Source organism: Equus asinus, chromosome 5 (assembly GCF_041296235.1).
Source record: "Equus asinus isolate D_3611 breed Donkey chromosome 5, EquAss-T2T_v2, whole genome shotgun sequence".
Classification (NCBI taxonomy): domain Eukaryota; kingdom Metazoa; phylum Chordata; class Mammalia; order Perissodactyla; family Equidae; genus Equus; species Equus asinus.
The window spans coordinates 22,680,008-22,696,913 of record NC_091794.1 but is presented as its reverse complement, the minus strand read 5'-3'; the positions used below and the strand labels follow the sequence as shown (position 1 = coordinate 22,696,913).

The 16,906-nt window shown below is 44.0% G+C and overlaps 1 protein-coding gene across 6 annotated transcripts in view; it reads left to right on the top strand.

The window, feature by feature from the left end:
• ILDR1 (immunoglobulin like domain containing receptor 1) overlaps positions 1 to 16,906 on the top strand; it is a 76,354-nt gene that overhangs the window by 45,679 nt on the left and 13,769 nt on the right. For all 6 annotated transcript variants that reach the window (XM_070508954.1, XM_070508953.1, XM_070508952.1 and 3 more), the window contains 2 exons: positions 12,053 to 12,223; positions 13,615 to 13,764. In XM_070508954.1, coding sequence (XP_070365055.1) covers positions 12,053 to 12,223; positions 13,615 to 13,764 — 321 coding nt within the window. The remainder of the gene's footprint in view (positions 1 to 12,052; positions 12,224 to 13,614; positions 13,765 to 16,906) is intronic.

Here is a 16,906-nt window from a genome sequence, read left to right as displayed (position 1 = left end):
TTGTCAATTAGGATGTAGGCCGGACCTTGCAAACAAGCATGTGTGAGTTCCCTTGGAAGCTCTGCCCTGTTTTACTTCATTTTACCTTTCCCCCCCTCTCTTTTAGGAATAGCTGCCCTCTTACCTCTAAGCTGTCAGTGGAGGTCAGCTCAGTTGGCTCACAGACCAATTTGAGTCTTGTATTTTTCTGAGGGAAAAGATGTAATATGAAGGTAGAGGCAGAATTTCATTTTTACAAGCTTGATAGGCCACGAAAATCACTCAGATGTAACCAAATCAGACAAGATTTGACAATAAAGCTTAATGCTGGGAATAAAAAGGAGAATTGCAAAAGGGTAGGAAAACTGCAAAATTGGTATTCCTAAGGTTCTCTGGCTTACAACATTTCTTATAAATTGTGAAGCTGACAAGACTAGATGTTGGACACCTATGATACACAAGGAAATGGACTAAACCTCACCTAAATTGAAGTGCCGAGATTCCACCAGAGCAGTCACCAGTTTAGACTGCAAGCAAATTCATAAAAATCCCACGGTTTTGCACAGACTTCTCTCCTCAGCCTCCTGTGTTCAGCTCAGACTCCTCAGCCCCTAGAGATTTCCGAAGCTGCATAAGCTGCCTTTTCTGGAAAATAGAAGTTGACTCCCACCTCTGCCCCTGGGCATCCCATCCCCGGAATTAGGACTTTGTAGCCAGCAGTCATCCAGAGTCTACAGAATAAGAAAAGAAGCCTTATAGATAAAAATCCCGTTACAGTATAACCCACCATCCTTAAATCACCAACATACTGTTTTAAAAGCTATTCGATTTTTATGAAGAGTAGTGAGCACTGAACACTTCTCAAATACAGTGATTATAACCAAAGGGTATCTTCTTACGGTAAGCAAGTTGCTAAATGGACAGGGGCCTCAGAAAGCGGAGCTCCAGGTGTTCTTGAACCAGCCGTGCAGGCTTAGTAGCCGGGATGCTGAATGGTAAAATAATACCGACGGCCACGCTCGCCTGGCGTTCTTTACATGGAAGCCCACCTGCATGACACGTTTTTAGAACCAGAGAACGCCGAACGCGAAGAAGTCCTCAGTGAACTTCTAGACTCACTTTTATTTCATAGGCGAGAAATTGCGATTTCAATCGTTCTGACTCCAACACTTCGAGGGGAAGTAGCTATTTTATCAAATATCTATTTTAGCAGATATTTTCGCTGAATATGTGTAGGAAGTGTGAACAAAACTGCATTCAGCTATGTAATGTGCATTTGGATTTTGCATCCACGATGTTTGTGTGACTCTGGTCAAGTTCCTGAACTGCTGAAAGCCCCCAGTAAATGGAGATGATTCTAGTGCATGTCTTGTAAGGTTTCTGTGAGGATTGAATGAAATGAAGGCTTTCAAGCACTTAATACAGAGCCTGGAACGAAGTGAGGGCTTAACAAATGTTAGCTGTGGTGATAATGTAGTCATGATCTAGACCCAAGTAGGATTTTTTTAAAGCTAACTTTAAAGAAACAGTTTAAACTTCCCCCTACTCCTTCCCCCACAGCTAAGAAACTGCACTGACTAGTCCGATGACATGCAGGTTGTAATTCAGAACCTGCCTCATATTAGCTGTGATTTTGGAGGAATTCATCTCCCCTCATCTAGAAAACAGGTGAAATTCCTGACAAGCCCCTCCCTGCCACACCTCACAAGGCCAACCCTCGCTGGGTGGGTTCACTTCAAGCACAGAGTGTACAGCATGGTCACCACTCAGGAAATACTGGGTCCCTCCCCACTTCCCCACCTCTTTATTTATTTTTTAAGCCAAACTTCCTAAAATGTCTCTAAGATCAAACTGAAAATCAAGCTTCCTCTCTCACTCCCAGTATCCACCAAAACGGTTTTCAAACTTTTTTTCACAGCTCCCAGTAAGAAAAACAGTTTACATTGTGACATGTACACACATATATAAGATTTATAAAATAGAAAGAAAAGGTGTACACACAGAAAAAATTACTGTGTTGGGTAAAAAAAATAAATTGACATCAAATATTATTTTAATAACATTTAAATTCATAGACAATAGTCCTCAAATTAACAGTAGTAAATAGAAAAATCCAGTAAGTTGATTTTTCTCAAGATCCGCTGCAAAGTGTGATAAGAACTTTGGAAAACCCTCTGCTAGAGTGCGTTCATTTTGGTCCACCACCTTGTTCTCTTCTGTTTCTCAAGAAGAAGCAATCCAGTCCTCTGATTAGCATGCACGTTTCTGCAATTGCAAAGCGTGGGCTGGGAGTAAAATTAAGTCAGGTTCGGGTACTCACTTCCTCAGCATAGCTTGGGGCCCCTGAGGGAGCCTTTGAGGTCAAGGAGTCCTGGGAAGTTACTACAGTCCCTATGCTTTGAGCTTTGGAGACATCAGTTGTCAGATTTTTTTTTTTTTTTTTTTTTGCCATTCTCCAAAGTTTTTTCCTTTAAAAAGAAATAAATTGTTATCACACAACTCATACTTGCTCCTTAAAAGATTGAGATAAAGCTGAAGTACCTTCAGCCGTTAGTATTACTGGCTAAGAGCTCTAGTTACCTTCATCCAACCTCAAAGTTGATTCCTGGAATGAAAGGTTAGTTTCCCCCTCAAATTCTAAAAGAGTGTTGTGTGTCATCTGTGCTTTTGTGGAAAGTTTTTAAGATTGTAGTTAACTTACAGACCCACACAGCTCTCAACTTGTGTTATCATTCTTTGGGAAATCAGACAGCTGACTCCGCAGGGACAAGATTCTTAGCATGTAGACCAGTAACTTTCCCTCAGTGGTGAGGTTGAAGGTTGGGATCATACTGAAGACTTAATGACATCTTGATCCCTGAGATAGTAGATAGTAAAGTGAGACTTCTCCGAGTGAGGGTGGTGAGGGTGGTGGATGGGAGACTGCCCACTTGGCTCCTCCCTTGCCTCCTTGGGCCCCTGAAGTACCTCCCCAGAATCCCAGTGCTCTGCCGAACACAAGTAGAATCACTACCAGTCCCTGTCTTCCCCTCTCAGCCAGTTTTACAGATTAGGAAATCTGTGTCCAGGGAAGTCACACATCTCAGGTTGATACAATGGAGTTGGTTTGAGAGCGGGGACCACATCACTGGCATCCTCACTCTTAGTCCATTGCTCTTTCACCTGTTTCATGCCTTGGAGCGGGTTTGTTTTGTCTAATGGAATCCTGCTATGCAGAAAGAGAAACAGACTGCCTCCTGGATGTCTAACTAAATGCGAATTGTTGAACATCTTGCCCCAAAACAATGCAGTGGATGAGATACTGGGTAATTAATGTACCCTCTGCCTGGGTTTCTTTCAGCCTAATAACTTTATTTCATTATTCAAAGTCCTTGGGAGAGAAGTAAAATTGTGTATTTTAAGAATTGGGAAGACTCTGATCATGTCTTGTCTCTTCTAGTCCTTATTTCTGGATCTTCTAATCTGCAAATCTTAGGATAAGATGGGGTCAGAGGAAAGCAGTTTTGACACTTTCTTCATTTCTTAAACCCAGTTAATCACCAAGTTCTGTTGCTTACTCCCAGAATCTGCCCCTTCTTTTCTTTTCCAAGTGACAAACCTCACCCTAGGCTACCTTAATCATCTTAACCATCTCCTTCCCTCTAGGCCTGCTACCTCTCTGTCTAGTTATAACCATCCTCTACCCAAATGATGGGTTAACGTACCTGGGTTAATCTTTCCCACCTTCACTTTAATCCTCCATCCAAGAACCTCCAAGAGATCCCCATAGTTTATAAGAGTGAGTTAAAGCTCTTTGTTTGAAATTCAAGGCTCACCCTTTCTGGCCTTGCTAACTTGGACAGCCTTGTCCTCACTGATATGGGCATGCATCCTGTACCCCCTCTCCTCCTGACATTCACCCTTCTTCCTGTTTTTTTTGTCTGGCCATACTACAAATGGTTAACTTTAACCATTTATTCTCTGTACTTTTAGAGCACTTAAAATTTGTTCCAAGCAGTTTAGCTTTGTCTTGCATAAATTTATTTGTTCTTTTATTCAGCAAATGTTTAATGCGTACCATATACAAGGCGTGATGGCATCCAAAGTGGACATGGCCCTGGCCCCCATGGCGCTTATGGTCTAAAGGGAATACAAGCAAATATAGAAATCATACTATGATAGGGGCCATGAGAAAGAGATTACAAGATACCACAAGAGCATAGCGCATAGATGGATTCTGCTCATTTGGGAGGCCCTCCCTGAAGAAGGGATGCGTGACTTGAGAGCTGGGGAATGATTATTCCAAAGTAAAAGAATAACATGTGCAAGACTGTTGGATAGGAGCTCGGACAGTGTGTGGGGTGGGAAGAATATCAGCATGACTGAGTGGAGGAAGTCAGGTGGAAATGAGGCCGGGGGTGGGCAGGACCACATATGCATGGCTTCATGGGTCATGATAGCAGGCTTTGTCTTTGTCCTAAGAACAAGGGACAGCTTTTGGAGATTTTTAAGGAGAAGGAGTTGGGAGACTGACAGCAGTGTGGAATCCATGTGGAGGAGAACCAGAGTATGTCCAGGTACCAGTTAAGCTGAGGCAGTATCCAGGCTGGGAATGATGGCAGCCTGAACTAGGGTGGTACTGAAGATGGAGAGAGGGAGAGAGAGTCCGGAGATAAATAAACCAAATTTGATAATAGCTTGTATATAGAGAGTGAGGGAGACAGAGATGTCAAGGACGATTCCCAGTTTTCAGTCTTGTCCATTCACTGAGACGGGAAACACAGATTTGTGGTTTGATTTAGAATTTGAAACAACCAAGAAGAGCTACCAGGAGCATTTGGTTATGTCTGTCTGTCTAGTCCCTTATTATACAGTAGTGGGATTTGAGTTTTAAAACTCTAGCGGTTTCTGAGCAACCCTATAGAGCTTATCCATGACAGGAGTGACCTTGTCTGTGTGTTTACTTGTTTTATTGTTGACTCTCCCACCAAGCGTATTTAAATCCCAGAAGTGCAGAGACCTTGTCTCTCCTATTTGCTACTGTGCCCCCATCATCTCGAACAGTGCCTGGCTCATGGCAGGTACTCAATAAATAAGTGAATGAGTGACCTCTGAAGGCCTAGGTCACATAGAAATTTGTCATTTTGGTGAGACCTAAATTTGCATGTGCTCTGAGATTAGCGTTTTGGGACACGGATGAGTCACTGGCCCGAGTGACTGACTGTGGGAAACCCCAAGCATCAGCTTCTCAACCTGGTCTTGTTGTCCTCTACCCCTAATCACCAAGGAATATCAAGTTTAAACTACCTGAGTGGCTATTTTTTCACCTAGTAGTTTCTAAAAAAATTTTAAGATTGATGTCTTCTCTTGTTGGAGAGATTGTGGTGAAACATGGGACTATGACACACCACTCATGGAAATATACATTTCTTTCCTGAAATATCTATTAAAATATAGAAGCCTTATTCCCTTTGACCCAGTAGTCTCCCTTTGAGAAATATATCCTACTGGAATAAAAGCATGCATGTGAAGAGATACTTCATATAAAGATATTCATTTAACACTTCATTTCAGCATCGTAGTAGTGAAAAATCAGAAACAACCAAAATGCTCATCATTAGGAAAATGGGTAAATAAGTTATAGTTCACTCATGTAGGGAATTTTCATGCAGCCACTAAAAAAATATATATATAAATCTATATATAATGATATATCATTAGTTTGAAGAAAAAACAAAGTTGCAGATCAATGTACATAAAATAATAAAATCAAATAACAACATAGGAAAAGATCTGGAGGGATATACACCGAATTATCAAGAGTGGTACCTCTGGGGAGTAGAGTTCTTGGCAAGCAAGGAGGAACTTTTTACTTTATACCCTTCTCTATGTTTGAAGTTTCTTATTATTTATTTTATATTTATTAACAAAAAAGGAAAAAAGTATTTCTATAGAAAATGGCTAAAATAAATTTGTGAGTATCCCTTAAATTTGTGAATATCCCTTAAAGGGTTAAAGCTCCCCTATTAGAAAACTTATCCAAAAGGCAGGAAGCAGTGTACCCTGGAAACAGTGTAGGCTTTGGAGTTTTAGAGGTCTAAGTTTAAAGCTAGCTTTGCTACTCAGTAAGCTGTGTGACCTTAAACCAGTTAATTAATCTCCCTGAGGATGTTCCTCATGTGTAAAATTGAGATAAAAATAAGGCTTATCTCATGGTTTTTTTGCAAAGGTTAAAAGAGATACTGTATAATAAAGTGCCCAATATCATGTCTAACAACATATCTGTGCTCAGTATGTGTCAGTTTCCTCCTCAGGGTCACCACATGCTTAGCACCACCCCAGCACTATTGAATAGCACACGCCAGACCTTTGTTAACATGTAATATGTAGACATATTTCCTCCCCCCACCCCATGCTGCTTCTCTTTGTACCCTTCCTCTTCCTGACTCTCTCAATCCCTTGCTTGTCCGGCCTCACTGCCAGTCCCTCTGTCCCCTGATTCTTCTCGTATTTGCACTGTTATCTAAGGAAATGTAACCAGGACCAATGGCAAACAGACTTGGGGAGATAGCTTGCTCAGACATAAACTCTGATAGGATTAATCCTGTGTACTTTTTGTTAACTTGCTTAGTGGGGCAGAGGTGCCTGGGCACCTGAAAAACTCTCAGGAATTGAGACCTTCCGTCAGAGCCAGCACTATGCTACTGCCCCTTGCCAGGAAGCACCATGCCCTCCCTCCCCACCTGCCGCTCCCTTCCAAGCAAGACCCTTCACGTGGAAAGGAAGGGAAATGCCATCCAGTTACCTGAAAACAGTTCTTAGTTAAAAGAAAAAAATTTTTTTGTATGTATATCCCTATGCTGTATGAATAGTGTGTTTAGAAACTGTAAAGCATCATGATCCATCTGATACTACAGAGGGAAGACAGACTGAGTAACTAAATGTGCAAAGATATGCGTATATTTGGGAACACATGGCAGTTAGTTGTAAAGATACTCTTTCGTTGGTGTGTTTTCCTTCCACTTTAATAAAGGATGGTAGTCCCCACTCTGCACAGCAGGGTAGTCTTGGAAAGTACCTCATGGCGGGAAGCAGAGAATCCCCCTGCCCATACCTCCTTCCCGTGAGCTCTGGTATCTCATCTGAAGTTACCTTCCTACCCTTAAATGACGGGTCTCCCTCCCTTCCTCTTTCACAGAAGAGACAAACTGTGAATGGGTTTGCCAGGGTACAAAAGGACACAGCTTTAAAAGCTTTTAATGCGCTAACTCATTTTGCAAAGAGAAAACAGTAATGATAGTTTACATTTGTATCATTTTAATACTTTCAAAAAACTTTCATGTGGGTTTCTCAGTTGATCTCAGTCTCTCTCTTAAGGTAGGCAAGATCTGTACAAATGATACAAAAGACTGCTCATGTTTACTGAGTATCTCTTACATGCCAGGCTCTTTGCTAAATGCTGGACATCTATTGTCTCATTTAATCTTCACTACAATCCTATCAAGCAAGTATTATCATCATCGCAATTTTGCGTATAAAGAAACAACTGTAGTTTGGAAAGAAATTGTCAGATCTTTTAGCTGGTGGGAGAGTGGAGGCAGAATCTGAACTCAGGAAGTCAGTCTCCAGATTTAAAGTTTTCAAGAGAAAATTATAGAGACAGCTAGGAAATTAGGTGGCTGTGATTTGGGGAGGTGGAGATGCCACAGGATGAAGGAAATCTAAGAACAGAAAAAATTTAAGACTTTGAAAACTCACAGTATTAAGTTTAAAAGAGCAAAGATGCCCCAGGACGTCTTATAAACAGGGCATTTATCTTTTGAATCTGTTGATATTTCAGCCCAGATTCTGCTGTCTTTGGTCTCTTCTTGAAAACCTTTCCTGCTTAGTAGTGTGCATACCCAATGTGGTTAGTTTTACAGAGAAGTTAGAGGCTAAAGAAAAGAAAGATGGGAGGTTTTTGCTTTTGCAATGAGCTATCTTGCTACTTCCTTTCTCTTCTTCCCAATCTGGAAAATCCTCCTGCTTTTTGAGAGTCTAGTGCTTGACCTCCACTTAAAAGGTCAAGCTTACCTGCTTAGGAAAGATTGGGTTTTGGTGTCAGCACAACCCTAGTTCAAATCCTGAGGCTGAGAGGGCTTGGCCTATTATAGTCTTGGACTTTGGCCCACATTCATGAGCAGGGTTGATGCCACTCTAGGGGGTTTTGTGAGAAGTAGAGATAATATATGCACATCACCTGGCACACAGGAGATGCTGAGATCCAGAGCAACAACTGAGAAGAAGGGAGAAGGATTTGCTGGTTGCTCAGTACCTTTTGTCTTGGGACCCTTTCCCACTTTCTGTGTAAGGGTGGTAGGGGGCATGGGGCGAAGGTCTGAGAGCTGTGCAGGATGCTGTGGGGCCGGCAGACCCCTGGAGGGAGTGTGAATGAGCTCAATATGGCCAAAACATGTGGGAACCTGGCATATTTCAAGGCTTGAAATTCACATAAGGGATGAAATTGAAGACAGGAAAGAGAGTGGTAACCAGGCAGCAAAGCCAGTGCTGACGTTGGTAAAGGTGAGTTGTGTCACCTCAGGTGTCGTTTGCCCATAATAAAGATGTTCATGGAAGAGGAGCTGAGTGAAGATTTGGTAATAAAGGCGATCACCTTTGTCCCCATTCTCCTCCCTCAGAGTGTCCAATTCAGCAATCTTCAAAGCTACCCCAGAGTAGCTTCTGCCTCCAACAAAATTCCCTTCCCGACTCCTAGCAAACCCAACCCTCCCCACAAATGTTCCACCTCTGTACAAATAATGTTGACTAGAGTCTTTTGAATAAACTGCTTTTTATGTTGAATTACCATTCAGCAAAATAAAGAACATGTAGGTTAATAATCATTGTATCAAAGTGACTGCTGCCATTGTATATTAATTATGTCCCATGTTGCCTGGCCCCATACTCTGATTATTTGCAAGCTAATGAATACGAAACATCTCCCCTTATTTAAAGAAGAGCCAGGCAGAGTGACAAGAGCACTGCTCAGGGGCAAAATCTTGACTCTGACTCTCTTAGAAATTAATGACTGCAAACAAGCTACTTACGTTTTCCAGTCCCAGATTTGCTGTGTATAAAATGTCACAGCCTGTCTCCTTCCAGGGATCATATTTAGGCTGTAAAAGAAAATATTTGAAAGTGCTATGTGGACCTCAGATTTTGTTTAGACCACAGATCAGTGTTTTTATCTCTATTCCAACCCATACGTGTTACTGAACAAAATAAGCTAATGTTGACAATGGCATCCTATTCAGTGTCAAAATTTTACCTGTAGCTGCTTCTGCTGTTCAGTTAAAGCTGTGTTGGGCAAAAGCTCCAAGGTCAATTTCAGGTCAATTCTGGAAAAAAAACAAAGGAGTGGTGAGGGTGGAGAAGCAAATATAAAAGAGCAAATTATGGTGGGCTTGAGATGCTGGGCTGGCTCATCCCTTCTGCTTGAACTGAATTCCAGGAATCCCACAGCTGGTAAAGGTAACAGCTGTTTTTCCCCAGACTACTCAAGGCTTATTTTCAAAATGAAGTTCTTTTTTTCATTCACAGCTGAATAAGGAAGTCATCCATCTTCCTAAAAACACCACTTTCACCCTATTACTCTTGTTCAGAAAAACCTTCAGTGATTATCCATTAACTAGAAATAGATGCTGGAGTACAATTCAGACTCCACTCCCTCTCCACACGTCCCACTCACCACCACCAGCCCCGCCTTGTTTACCCCTCTGGCTCCCATAAAGCAGGAGACACCAGCTGGGCTGGTTCCCTCCAGGTTCCCCAAGTAACTGCTCCTTCTGGATAAGGGCCTTTGCTCACTCCTTCCTTTTGTCCTGAACTGATGAGTTTCTCTGCCCTCTCCCTATTTCTTATGTGTAATCTTAATCCTCCCTGAGTCTTAGTGTCTGATTTAAATCTCTTCCCTCTATGATGTCTTCCCCACCAACAGGTTTCGCCTCCACTTCTGCAGACCCTCTCTCTAGCACTGCTGTCACGGGCACATCCTCATTACAGCCCAGCCCTGGAGATGGCCCAGGCCATTTCTGGGGGCCAGAGCCTGTCCTGAGCAGCATTCTGCTCTCTCTCCATGGACGTGAGATAAATGGGTACAGGTGCCCATCATAAGCCACAGCAGATTGTCTTATGAGTGCTGTGTCCAGAAGGTGAGGCAGGACCCAGAACCATGTGACTCTGGCCATGGATCCAGTCCCACCCAGCTGCTCTGTCAGGGGGTGACCATATTTGTTTTGTTTGTGGGAGTAACTCAGTTAAAGTGAAGGCGGCTCCACCTGAGACTCTATTGGAGAGAATCCCAGCTTGAACCCCTTTCTCCTTGGCCCCTGTAATAAGGGAAAAGAGGGAAAGAGACTCACATACTGACACTAACACAGCAGCGTCTGGGCCTGGCACCATGCTAGGACTATGCCAAGCGCCGGAAGTAGATTATTATCTCATTGCCTTCTTGCAAGGACCTGAAGACATTAATACTATTATAATCTCCATTCATAGCTGAGGAAACAGGAGCTCAGAGAGAATAAACAGCTTGCCAATGTCCAAGTAAGTGGTAAAGTTTGATTTGAACCCAGTTGTATCTGAGTCCAAAGCCTGGGTTTTTTTAATCTAGTCTACACCAGTGGTTCTCAAAGTATGTGTCCAGAGCAGTAGTAGCAGCATCTCCTTAAAATTTGTTAGAAATGTAAGTTCTTCAGCCTTGCCCAAGTCCTGCTGACTCAGAAACTCCTACTGATGGTGATCTGGGCTGTCACTGGTCCTCCTGGTGGGCGCATGCTCAAGTTTGAGTGGTGGTGTTCTGCTAAACCTCCCAAGAGAAGATTCCTTATAACTCAGACTAGAAACCATATTGACGTGGGAACATTCTAGTATGTTGGGAACGTGTGGACCTCTGACCATGCCAAAGTCCCATCTGACGTTTCTGTGCAAGCTGGTTCCTCATCAAGGCAGACCTGGAACTTTAAGTATGCCTGTAGATTTGGAGGGTAGGGAGAGGGAGTTTTAAAAAAGAGGGAAAAAAATCTTAAATTCTTCAAGTCTCCTTGATAAAATTTATCACAGTCCGATCATTTTTGTTTTATTTGCTTTCTGCTTATGTTGACCACCTGGACTGCCAATTCCACTGGTTAATGTATTGTTGGTCATTCCTTCCATCCTTTATTCAGTAAACATTTGTTGGGTGCCAGGGAGGTGACACGCACAGTCTGAGGTGCTTGTGTTTGAAGAGTGAGTTAGAGACAAACCCAGTCAGCTTCTCAGAGCCCACAGTAAACAGGCAATCACCGAGAAGTGTGAAAAGTGCTGCCCAGGGGTAGGACGAGGCACTTTGGGAGAACAGAGGGAGGTCCCTTTCCCAGACTTGCAGTCAGGAAGGCTTCTTGAGGAGGTAAGGGTGCCGCTGAAGACCTAAGGAATAAAGAGTAATTAACCTAGTGAAGGGAATGGAGTGGTGGCTGGTGATATGGAAGAAAAGTCTGTATCACCAGCTGAGAAATCCACATGTGGGAAGACCTGGAGAAGACAGTCACCCTGGCATGGGAAGGACTGAAACAAGTTCAGAGTGGCTGAGGCCCTGAGTGTCGGGTGGGGCCAGGAGGGAGAGGAGGTAACAGAGAGAGGCTGAAGGCAGATCCGATGGGCCCCATAATCCTGGTTATAGAGGTTGAACTTTATCCTTAGGGAAATGGGAAAATGTTTTAAGAAAAGACGTGATATGAAAAAATATATATGTTAGCAAGGTCACTCCAGTACCTAGATGGCCTTCTTTTAATATAATTTCTTTATTGTTGTTGGATGCATTATCACTGTCGATCGACCATAAGCTCCTTGGGAGTCGTCCTTGCACTTCTTCTCCTCAATGTCACGTGGGTGTCTGCAGTCTCTACTCCACACCCTGTCCAGGCCAAGTAGGAACTCAGACTCTGCCTGTGAGTTTCCAACTGGTCAGGCGGTGTGTTTGCTCATTTGCATTGCTTTTATCACCCCATGAACAGAAGTAGGTCACCCCTCAGAGACCTGATCTGCCTTCAGCATTATCTTCTACTCTTGGCTGCAGGGTGCCTCTCCTTGCTGGTGACAGTCCAGCACACAGAGCGCTATGTCACCCTGTTTGCCTCCATCGTCCTCAAATGTGACTACACCACCTCTGCCCAGCTCCAGGACGTGGTGGTGACGTGGCGCTTCAAGTCCTTCTGCAAGGACCCCATCTTTGACTATTACTCTGCATGTGAGTGCCCTCCCCCTTCTCTCTTCCTGGGTCCCTCTGTGAAGTTCTGCCGTTAGGGGGTAGGAATTATTTCAGATCACAAACCCTTATAGTGAGAAGAAGCCACAAAGATTACTTGAAGCAGTCCTCTCATTTTATAGATAAACAAACTGAGGCCAGGTAGATGAACTAACTTATTCAAGGTCACGTATAATTTATTTTAAAATTTATGTCCCACCTTGTTCTAGAAAGATTTAAGGCAGTTCAGACATTAATTAAAAGGCAGAGCAAGTCCTGACTCCTAATCCACTCCTGGTTGCATGCCAGTGCACTGAGATGGGGTTGCAGATCTGCCTCCCAACACCGCCCTGATCTTGGAATGCAGTCAAGAAGACACCCCCCAGGATGCATGAGGAGCGGTCATTTGTGAACCTGCCCACTGCCACCTTCCCTCCTACAGCCAGCCTTCCTGGTGGACGGTCATTCCTCTGCTGACTAAACACTCAGTGATGGACGCTCACTGGCCTCAGGGAACACACTCATTGTTGGATATCTCTTAGTGCTGCACAACTCCCCCCACATTTAGCTGAGTCCTTCCTCTCAATCACAGCTGCCACTCTCATGTCAGTTCTGCTGTCTGGAGCCAAAGTTCTTCCTAGCTGCCCAACTCTGCCCTCTCGTAACGAACAAACCCCAGATCCCTTCCATCAGCCCAGGACAATTAACCTTGTAGAAATTTTGAGAATAGATGTAGACACCCTGATTGTAGGAAGGAAGTGAGCTTCCTGAGATGAGGAAAAGGAGGGGGGAGGCATCAGCTTTACCTCTTTCAGCCCTGACTAATTTCTCCCAATGTGAATCCCAAAACCTAACTGTCTGAGCCACCCACAGAGCCGGACATTGTCCCCAAAAGACCCCTCTCCAAATCGAGGCATTGTTTCCTGGGGTTACTCTTAAAATGCCTGGGGCAAATGGGAAAGTAGGAGACACTAGAGTAATAGACATTTGCCACCAGCAGATTTAACAGCTCTCAAGCATTGTATTATAAGGGCAGGTGGGTGGACTCCATGGGGGCAGAGTCCAGGAGACTGAAAATGAGGCAAGGGAAGTTGGGATGGGAAACAGGGGGATGCAGCCAGGATTTGGAAATGATGGCCTATCAGGATGGTCTGGAGTCTTGCTGCTCAAAGTATAGTTTATTGGTGTCACCTGGGAGCTCATGAGAACTGTAGAATCTCAGATTCTCACTCTAGACCTACAGATGAGAATCTTCATGTTTAACAAGATCCCCAGGGGATGCGTAGGCTCAGGAAAAATTGAGATGCTTCACTGCCCCCAGGGAACAGTAAGGGCACGTTTCTTCACGGGAGTTCCCCCTTGCTGTGTGACTTGGGTGTGTCCTCTCTCCTCAGCGTACCAGGCCGCTTTATCCCTGGGACAGGACCCATCAAATGATTGCAGTGACAACCAGCGGGAGGTGCGCATCGTGGCCCAGCGGCGGGGGCAGAATGAGCCTGTGCTGGGGGTGGATTACCCGCAGCGCAAGATCACCATCCAGAACCGTGAGTGTGGGGGAGGCAGCAGGGTACCTGGGGTGGTGAGAGGTGTAGATACCAGGCCTGGTAGGCTGAGTCATTGTGGGGATTTCCCCTCTTTTCTGCTGCCTGCTGTCTACTTGGTCACTGTCGTTGTTTGAGGAAAGGGCCACATACATAGAAAGTGCTGCATCGTCTGAAGTCACTCTCCTGGAAGTTGGTTTCTGGATGAGAGGATGTCCTACAGCTTTGGCTAATGGTCTGAGAGTGGGTGGTTTCCTTTGCTTCTCTGAGATTCAGGGCTAAGGTGTGGATCAGGCTCCTTTGATCCCTTCCACAAATTGCTCTCAGGGCCCCCTCAAACTCCAGCCTCCTGAGTTTTCCTCTAGCCACTCCTGTTCTACATATCTAAGGAAATAGGGGCTTCCAAGTGGATGGCCACCTTGAGACCATCACCCTCCATTGGTAAAGGAAAGAGCATTGGGCTTAGAATCCAAAGATCTGGCTGGTATCCTGTTGCTTCTGCGTGCTAGCTCAGTGACCAGCCGCAGATAGTTTCTCTGGCCTCTCTTACCTCATCTGAAAGATGAGCATAATGGTCTCTATCCCCACACTGAAGTGAATATCCAATGTGATATCTCAGAGCTATGTGGAAAGCATATCTATTCTTTGTGCCTCGTACAAGGAATGTGGTTAGAGCCCTCACTGTGCGGTCAGCTTCAGGTGAAGGTTCCCATTCTGTACCCACAGGGTGTGTGAACCTGGGCAAGTCCCCTCAATTTTTTTTTTTTTTTAAAGATTTTTTATTTTTTCCTTTTTCTCCCCAAAGCCCCCCAGTACATAGTTGTATATTTCTCGTTGTGGGTTCCTCCAGTTGTGGCATGTGGGACACTGCCTCAGCGTGGTCTGATGAGCAGTGCCATGTCCGCGCCCAGGATTCGAACCAATGAAACACTGGGCCGCCTGCAGCGGAGCGCGCGAACTTAACCACTCGGCCACGGGGCCAGCCCCAAGTCCCCTCAATTTTTTACCCTCAATTTCTATAAAATGGGACTTGCCATAGTACCTATCTTCTGGAGAGTTGTCTACATTAAGTGAGAGATGGCACACATAAAGCACTTAGCAAACAGTGAGTGTGCAGTGAACTTTAGTTATGATCGCTCAGTACACTCTTGGATGGATGGGTTAGCGCCCCACATTCCTATCTTGTAATCCAAGGTTGCTGCAATAGGTTATTGGCACAGAATTCAGAGCCTATTTCATTGAGCTTTGTGTACTGTGTCAAATAAATTTTTGCTGTTTAGAAGGGAGAAAAGGGGGAGAATACACCCAGCAGGCCACTCATGGTACCCATAGCAATAATGTGAAGACATCAGTGAATATTCTCTGATGACTTAAAGGTAGATCATTTAAAGAGGGCCAGTTTAATGCTTGTGTCCAATTTTGTGTATAAGACCTTGGCTGTAATCCTTAAGTCTGATGTTTTTACATTCAACCTCAGATTTCCCCAAGCCAGCCCTTGCACTCTCGGCCTTAAGGAACATCTGTCTTTCTTTTCCAGTCTCTAGGTGCATCCTCAAAGATTCGGGGTGGTTCTACTTTCTCCAGAGCCCGCAGAATTATCTCTGATCTGAACCCAGAGTCTAAAGTCTCTTTAATTAGCAAGTCTCCTTTACAGTTTTTGAGGGATGAAAGTCCCCATAGGTGATAGTCCCTGCTTTTCTGTCTTTTTTTCTAATTCTGAGCAGTGCTGTCCCCTACCTCCACTCCCAGCCACCTTTGGATCAAACTCTGCTTCTTTCTTACTCCTGTGAGAAGGTAGTATTTCCCCTCATTTTTTATTTTTACTTCTAGGCTTGTTGTGATTTCCTGGAGCCTTTGTTTTCTGACACTTTGATGCCCGTGTTTGCATTATTTGGGATGATCTGTCAAATCAGTTCTTGGATCATTTAAAATATTAACATACCCAAATGCCCTCATTACTCTCACATCCCTAAAGTAATCTTTACATCTCTAATAAAAATTGGGGCAGATTTATCACACACATTAACCTTTGAGAGGGAATTTCCCCCAAAGCACTCTCACCATTCTTCCAAGTCTGGGGTAAGTTTGCTTCTGGGAAAGATAGTGGGTTTGGAAAATCAGGGGTAGGAAAAAAATTGTAGGGATTGACGTAGAAAGAGAAGGAAACAGAAGTCAAAGTTAGCTCCAATGTTGCATGACCTCGCAGTTTTGTTTCATTTCCTCAATAAGTGTTTTTTGACAAACAAATAATAAAGAATTGCAGATATGACTGCCGACTAAGCAGGAGCAAGTCTATGATGCTCAGGCCTTTAAGAATTTGAAGATGTCCCCTGGTACCTACTATGGCTGAAATAGGAGGGACGTGAAGGCTGCCCTGATGCCCCTGACCAGCCTTTAAGCCCCTTCAGGACAGAGACGGATGGGTTTTGTTCCTCTTCAGGTCTCCCACAGTATCTGACATAGTGATGAACCCACAAAAGGTCTTTAGTGTACATTTGTTGCGTTTACTAAACTTGAACATATCATTCATCTGTCTTAATGGGGTAGCACAGCGCTTGTTGCTCACGAGAACTGGAATTCTTTTCTTGAGTAACATTTAAAATATTGACATTTCATCCTTTCTTATTCAAGTTAATCTCATAACCTGTCCCTTCAAGATCCAAATGTATCCGTTTGTAGCAGGCTGTGGAGTTTTCCACCCAGTTTGGAGAAGACATTGGACCTTAGCGGTTAGCAGCACCAGCTGTGAGGTGGAGAGACTTGGGTTCGAACCTACATCTGCTGAGCATTATGTCTCTGTTCTTAGGCCATTTTTTTAGCCTCCAGGAGTCTTGGTTTCCTCATCTGAAATACAGCTAATAATGACACCCACTGCAAGGGGATTACGTTTGACTGCGAGTGCAATGCCCAGAATATGAGTGACTTAAACAATGCAGAAGTGTATTTATTCTCACGTATAAATATGGAGGCGGACAGTCCAGAACTAGAGTGGAGGCTCTGTCCCACCAAGTCCTCAGCTCCTTCCAGCTCAGCAACAATATCATCTTGTTCCTCACAGTCCAACATGGCAGCCATCACATTTGCTTTCCAGATACCAGAGTAGAAAAAGAGACAAAGAAGAAAAGGGCAAAGGTGTTCCCAAAGT